This window comes from Gekko japonicus, unplaced genomic scaffold (genome assembly GCF_001447785.1).
Source record: "Gekko japonicus isolate JY-2015 unplaced genomic scaffold, Gekko_japonicus_V1.1 scaffold3005, whole genome shotgun sequence".
Classification (NCBI taxonomy): Eukaryota; Metazoa; Chordata; class Lepidosauria; order Squamata; family Gekkonidae; genus Gekko; species Gekko japonicus.
Genome location: NW_015168747.1, coordinates 137,373 through 144,343, shown reverse-complemented (window position 1 = coordinate 144,343; position 6,971 = coordinate 137,373). Strand labels below are relative to the sequence as shown.

Sequence of the window (6,971 nt, the reverse complement as noted above, 5' to 3'; positions counted from 1 at the left end):
AGGGAGGGAGGGGGAAAGCCGGGCCTCGCCTCCGCCGCCTCCTCCTCCTCCTCCCCGGAGCCGGCAGGCGGGGGGGGGAAACCGGCCTCGCCGCCGCCGCGGGGAGATGGGGGGGATGGAGGAGACGGAGCTCTTCTGCCCCCTCCCCCGCGAGTATCGCGGGTCCCCCCTTGTTTATACTAACTGGCAACAGTTCTCCAAGGTAGGGGGTCTCCAACCTTTTTGAGCCGATGGGTACCTTTGGAATTTTGACTCAGCATGGTGGGTGCAGCCATAATATAGCTGCCACAACATGGCTGCCGCAGGCATTATACCCCAATGAGGTCTCTCCCCTCTTCCAAACTCTGCCCTCTGCTGGCAGAATTTCCAGACTTGGAGCTGGCAACCCTCGTGAGCTCCCTCCCCGAACCCCACCCCAAATCACCAGGACTTTCTCAAGCCGGAGCCGGCAACCCGATGTGGCTCCTGTGTTTTATGGCCCAAGTACAGCTACTTCGGTCTCAGCCCTATTTCTGGGCAGGCCCATGGCCACAGGGGGCGTTTGGGGGCGATGCCACCCCACAGATCAGCACCGCCCCCTCAGATAATTTTTTTTTAGAAATGTAAGATCCTTGTGGAGGTTCCAAAGTAACTCCAGGCACAGCCAGAGAAGCTTCAATCTTCTTGTCTTTTTTTCCAGGCCAAAAAATAAATAGGCTTTTAACAATACAAAAATATGAAATAAAATAGAATTGCAAAAAAAAAAAAAGCAAAATGCAAAAGAAGAAGAGATTGGATTTATACCCCACCCTTCACTCCCCAAAGGAGTCTCAGAGTAGCTTACAAACTCCTTTCCCTTCCCCTCCCCACAAGAGACACCCTGTGAGGCAGGTGGGGCTGAGATAGCGCTCTCAAAAACTGCTCCTGAGAGAACAGCTCTGAGAGAACTTGTGACTGACCAAAGGTCACACCAGCAGCTGCATGTGGAGGAGTGGGGAATTGAACCCAGTTCTCCCAGATCAGAGTCTGCGCACTTAACCACTACACCAAACACACACACACACAGTATACACAGAAAAGCAGCCCAGAATCGAGTCTCTCCAGTCATAAAATCCTAGAATCCCAGAGTTGGAAGGGGTCCTACAGGCCATCTAGTCCAACCCCCTGCTCAATGCAGGATCGGTGTAGAGCAATGCTCCCTCTAAGCTGTGGAGTCTTGTGAGCAAAAATTCTACTTTCTGGGCTACTGGCATTAAAGTTGTGAGCGAGTGATTTGGCTCCTGCATCAATTAGTTTACCATCCTTCCTGAGCTAAGACAAAAATGTGTGAGCCAGAGGCTAAAAAACTGTGAGCTAGCTCACACTAACTCACCTTAGAGGGAACACTGGTCTAGAGCATCCCTGACAACTGTTTGCCCAGTAAAGACTGCCAATGAGGGGGAACTCACCACCTCCCGAGGCAGCCAATTCCACTGTTGCACATGGTCGCGGCCTGGGCACCCCCTCAGATTTCCCCATGCCCCACCAACCAAATTTTTCTGGCCACGCCCCTGTTCCTAGGACTTTTCTCATTTTAGAACATGGCTTGCTTCCGACACACCAGTTTCCTCAGGGCCTCCTTCACTTCCTGGTTCCGCAGGCTGTATATGATGGGGTTCAGCGTGGGCGTGACGATGCAGTAGAGGGTCGAGACCAGGACGTCGGCATCCAGCGAGTCCCCCGCGTTGGATCGGTTGTAGTTAAAGAGGGCCGTCCCGAAGAAGGTGATGACCACGGTGAGGTGGGACGTGCAGGTGGAGAAGGCCTTGCGCCTGCCCTCCGGGGAGCGGATCCGGCGGATGGCCGACGCGATGAAGACGTAGGAGAAGACGATGAACAGGCAGGGGCTGATGCCGATGAACACGCTGGCGGTGTGGAGGACCGCGCGATTAAGAGCCGTGTCCGAGCAGGACAACTCCAAGAGCGGTGGGACGTCGCACATAAAATGGCGGATCTCGTTGGGACCGCAGAAGGACAGGGCGGAGGTCAGGAGTGTGTGCACCAGGGAGTTCAGGAAGCCTCCCGTCCAAGAGGCGGCCACCATCTGGAGGCACGCTTTCCTGTTCATGATGACCATGTACAGAAGCGGGTGGCAGATGGCCACGTATCGGTCATAAGCCATCGCCGCTAGCAGGAGGCACTCGGCTCCCACGCAAGAAATGAGGGTGAAGATCTGAGCCAGGCAGCCGGGATAGGAAATGGTCTTTGAGGCCCGGAGGAAGTTGGCCAGCATTTGAGGAACGGTGCCGGACATGTAGCACATGTCGACGAAGGACAAGTTGCCGAGAAGGAAGTGCATGGGGGTGTGGAGGCGGCCGTCAACGACGACGACCAGAAGAATCGAGAGATTCCCCAGGAAAGCCACTGTGTAAATGGCGAAGAAGACCAGGAAGAGGAATATTTGTAATTCAGGGTGGTTGGAGAAGCCCAGGAGTATGAATTCTTGGACTGGTGTTTGGTTGGCGGCCTTTCCTAGATCTTAGGGGACGAGAGACAATGATAATTAAGATAATTCAGCTTTGAAATTCAGAAGAATGGGAATTTGTGGGGGCTAGAGAAAGGAGGAGGAGGAAGAGGAGGAGAGTTGGTTTTATACCCCACTTTTCACTACCCAAAGGAGTCTCAGAGTGGCTTACAATTGCCTTCCCTTCCTCACCCCACAACAGACACCCTGTAAGGCAGGTGGTGCTGAGAGAGCCCTGAGAGGACTGTGACTTACAGGAGAAGGAGAAGGAGAGGAGGATGAGGATGTGTTGGATTTATAGCCCGCCCTTCACTCAGAGCTGCTTACAATCTCCTTTCCCTTCCTCTCCCCACAACAGACACCCTGGGAGGCAGGTGGGCCTGAGAGAGCTCTTTTGAGGACTGCTTTTGAGAGAACAGCTCTGAGAGAACTTGTGACTGGCCCAAGGTCACCCAGCTGGCTTCATATGAAGGCGTGGGGAATCAAAGCCCAGTTCTCCAGATTAGAGTCCTGCTGGTCTTAACCAGTACACCAAACTGGCTCTTGAAAGCTTATACCCTGAGAATCGTATTGGCCTCTAAGGTGCAACCTGACTCACTTTGAACTGTTCTACTGCAAGCCAACGGGGCTACCCTGTGAAACAGACATTTTGTGTTTGTGTGTGTGTGTGTGTGGATGGAGATGGAGATGGATCACTGTATGGACTAGAGAAGAAGAAGAAGAAGAAGAAGAAGAAGAAGAAGAAGAAGAAGAAGAAGAAGAAGAAGAAGAAGAAGAAGAAGAAGAAGAAGAAGAAGAAGTAGTAGTAGTAGTATTGGAGGAGGAGGAGGAGGAGGAGGTTGGATTTATACTCCACCCTTCAGTACCCTAAGGAGTCTCAGATCGGCTTACTATCTCCATTCTCTTCCCCTCCCTACCACAGACACCCTGTGAGGTAGGTGGGGCTGAGAGAGCTCTTTCAAGGACTGCTCATGAGAGAACAGTTCTAAGAGAATTGTGACTGACCCAAGGTCATCCAGCAGCTGCAAGTGGAGGCGTGGGGAATCAAACCGGGTTCTCCCAGATTAGAGTCCATGCACTTAACCACTACACAACACTGAGAACTGCCGCTTGACAAAGATTTGGCCCGTCCAATATTCTGCACAGTGTCTAGCTTGCAGCCTCTGGAAACTTGCAAGCAGCGAGCTTTGGGGAAAAGGCAGATTCCATGCTGGCCGTAATTTGAACAGGCATAGAGAAGAAAACTGTCCTTATACCAGTCTCTGGTGATGAGACCGTGTGCAGTTCTGGCCACCGGTGCTTAACAAAGGATGTCGTAGAGCTTGAAAAGATGCAGGAAAGAGCCACCAAAACGAACATGGGGCTACTCGGCTAAAACTCTCATAGGACTGTTTGGCCTAGACGTGCCCAAAGGTTCGCTGGTCAAGCGGGATTTCTAACCCTGGCCTCCGGGTTTCTAGTCCGGCTCAAGAACACATGAACGCACAAAGCTGCCTTCTATTAAATCAGGCCCTCCGTCCATCAGAGTCAATATCGTCTTCTCAGACTGGCAGTGGCTCTCCAGGGTCTCAGGCAGAGGTCTTTCACATCACCCACTGCCAGATTGTTTGTGTGTGTGTGTTTGGTATTTTTGTATATGTTCATGTGACTGTGTCTGCCCCTGGAAGTCCTGGCGGCCTCTGGTGACTGACTCCCTACTAGGGGCCTGGAGGATATTCAGAGAACTGGCTGAATGAAGCCTGCCCCTACCTCCCGACTGCTGGTATTCCAAGGAGGTCTCCCATCCACGTACTTGCCAGAGTTGACCCTGCTTGCCTGGGCAATCCAGGTCAGGGCACCTACCGTTAGATCGTTTAACTGGCGATGCCAGGGATTGCAACAGGGACCTTGTGCATGCCAAGCAGAGGCTCTGCCACTGAGCCACAGCCCCTCTTCACAGCTCTCCAGGGTCTCAGGCTGAGGTCTTTCACATCACCTCCTGCCTGGTCCTTTTTAACAGGAGATGCCAGGGATTGAACCTGGGGCCTTCTACATGCCAACCAAAGGCTTTTCCACTGAGCCACGGCCCCTCTCTACAGCTCTCCGGGGTCTCAGGCGGAGGTCTTTCCCATCACCTGGTGCCTGGTCCTTTTTAACTGGAGATACCGGGGATTGAACCAGGGACCTTCTGCATGCCAAGCAGAGGCTCTGCCACTGAGCCATGCCCCCTCTCTACAGCTCTCCAGGGTCTCAGGTGGAGGTCTTTCCTATCACCTGCTGCCTGGTCCTTTCAACTGGAGATGCCGGGGATTGAACCCCGGGCCTTCTGCATGCTAAGCAGAGTCTCTACCACTGAGCCACAACCCCTCTTTACAGCTCTCCAAGGTCTCAGGCAGAGGTCTTTCTCATCACCTCCTGCCTGGTCCTTTTAACTGGAGATGCCGGGGATTGAACCCAGGACCTTCTGCATGCCAAGCAGAGGCTCTGCCACTGAGCCACAGCCCCTCTTTACAGCTCTCCGGGGTCTCAGGCGGAGGTATTTCCCATCCCCTGCTGCCTGGTCCTTTTTAACTGGAGATGCCAGGGCTTGGACCTGGGACTTTGTGCATGCCAAGCAGAGGCTCTGCCACTGAGCCACGGCCCCTCCCCCTGCTATACCACACAAACCCATCTCAAACAAGCCAACCAGGATAGAGGCTTGGTGGTCCATGTTACCCTGTACTGTCAGTTCTGTTGGCCAGCGACTCTCCATGATCTCAGGCACAGAGGTCCTTCCAACTGCAGACCTCTGAAGTCCTTGAATTTAAATATGCGCTTCAGTTAATTATTTTTCAGTCACAGCTGAATTAAGATACCCAATGGGGTTTTTAAGGCAAGAGGCTTGAGAGGTGGTTGGCCATTGCCTGTCCCTGCATAGCAACCGTGGACTTCCTTGGTGGTCTCCGATCCAAGGACTAACCGGGTCCGACCCTGCTTAGCTTCTGAGTTCTGATGAGATCTGGCTAGTCTGAGCTATCTTGGTCAGAGCTCTGTTAAGCTCCATAAATTTATACTGCACATCTCTTTCATAAAACTGACATTCCCGTAATATCTTGGGGAGAACAACACTCAGATCAGCAAACCTGAATGCACACGCTTACCATTAAAGCCAAGAGCCATGACAGATGCTGAAGAAATCCCGCTCAGTGAAAGTCAGGCAAAGCGGTTTCCTTTGGCTACCTGAAGGCACGCAAGTGGGAAAAATCGGTGCAGAATCTGTGTCATGAATCCTGAAAGCCTGTGATCAGAAATGGCAAGAAGAAAGAGAAGAAGAAGAGAAGAAGAAGAAGAGTTGAATTGATACCCCGCCCTTCACTCGGAGTCTCAGAGGGACTTACAATCTTCTTCCCTTCCTCTCCCCACAATAGAGACCCTGTGAGGTAGACGGGGCTGAGAGAGCTCTTTCGAGAACTGCTCCTGAGAGAACAGCTCTGAGAGAACTTGTAACTGACCCAAGGTCACACCAGCAGCTGCATGTGGAGGAGTGGGGAATCAAACACATTTCTCCAGATTCGAGTCCACTGCTCTTAACCACCACACCAAACTGGCTCTTATAAGGTGAGAGATAGTGGTCACTCATCGTTGTAGGTTGGTTTCCATGGAAAGAACTGTTAGGAGCTCACGAGTCTTGGTTCTGTGCTAAATTTTAAGTTGGAGAACTTCCAAGATGACTTTAGAATCGGTCCATGGTGCATCTTGCCATAGTTTGTCCCCCCCTCCCCCTTCTTATACCTGCACACAGACATGCCGATGATCAGTGTGATCCGAAGAGGACTTCCTCCAGTCCAACCCCATCTATTTCAATGGTCTTAGGATGGAGCAACTCAATGGAGGATTGCTCTGGGAATCGCGTAACGAGACTCTTGGTCTCACGAATGCATCCAAGAATCCCTTTTGGATTGTGATTTAATCAAGGTGGTGCAGAAAGGGGTATGTATCAGCAGGGGTCGTTTCGTAGAAAACGAGCTAGGGGGACTCATTAGCATAACTCATTAGCATATGCCACACCCCCTGACATCACCGGAAGTGTGTCATAAGGCCACACACACCGCCCCCAACGGTCCCGGCCGCCGCTGCGGGCCTTGCAGCTCCACTGCCGAGCCCCATGAGGGGCCCGGCGGTGGACCTCCAAGGCCAGCGGGAGTGCAAGGAAGCCCCGCGAAGGCCCTCCCTGGCCCCAGGCAGGCAGGGGTGGGGAGAGGCAGGGAGGAAGCAACTTACCCTCCCTCTTCTCCTGCCTCCTCCTGGCTGAATGAGGGCCGGAAGCGGGGAGGCCGGAAGCAGGGAGCGGGGCTTCGTCATGTGCCCCGCCCCCGTACCTCACCCGGGGGAACTGCGATCCCCCGTGATCCCCCCCGAAATGACCTCTGTGTATCAGAGACATGGAGGTAAAAAAGATTGGTTCCCACATTCACCCGAAGCGGTGGGGTGCATTGTACCCTTCCCCCCGGGCATCTGATAGTGGAATGGG

General features: G+C 53.1%; 1 protein-coding gene across 1 annotated transcript; it reads right to left on the bottom strand.

Moving 5' to 3' along the window:
- Nucleotides 1-1,552: 1,552 nt before the first annotated feature.
- LOC107114191 (olfactory receptor 5V1-like) lies at nucleotides 1,553-5,171 on the bottom strand. The gene is made up of 2 exons (XM_015415629.1): nucleotides 5,129-5,171; nucleotides 1,553-2,496 (listed from the first exon to the last, which is right to left on the bottom strand). Exons 1-2 carry the CDS (start codon nucleotides 5,169-5,171, stop codon nucleotides 1,553-1,555), a joined length of 987 nt encoding a protein of 328 aa, XP_015271115.1.
- Nucleotides 5,172-6,971: the final 1,800 nt, after the last annotated feature.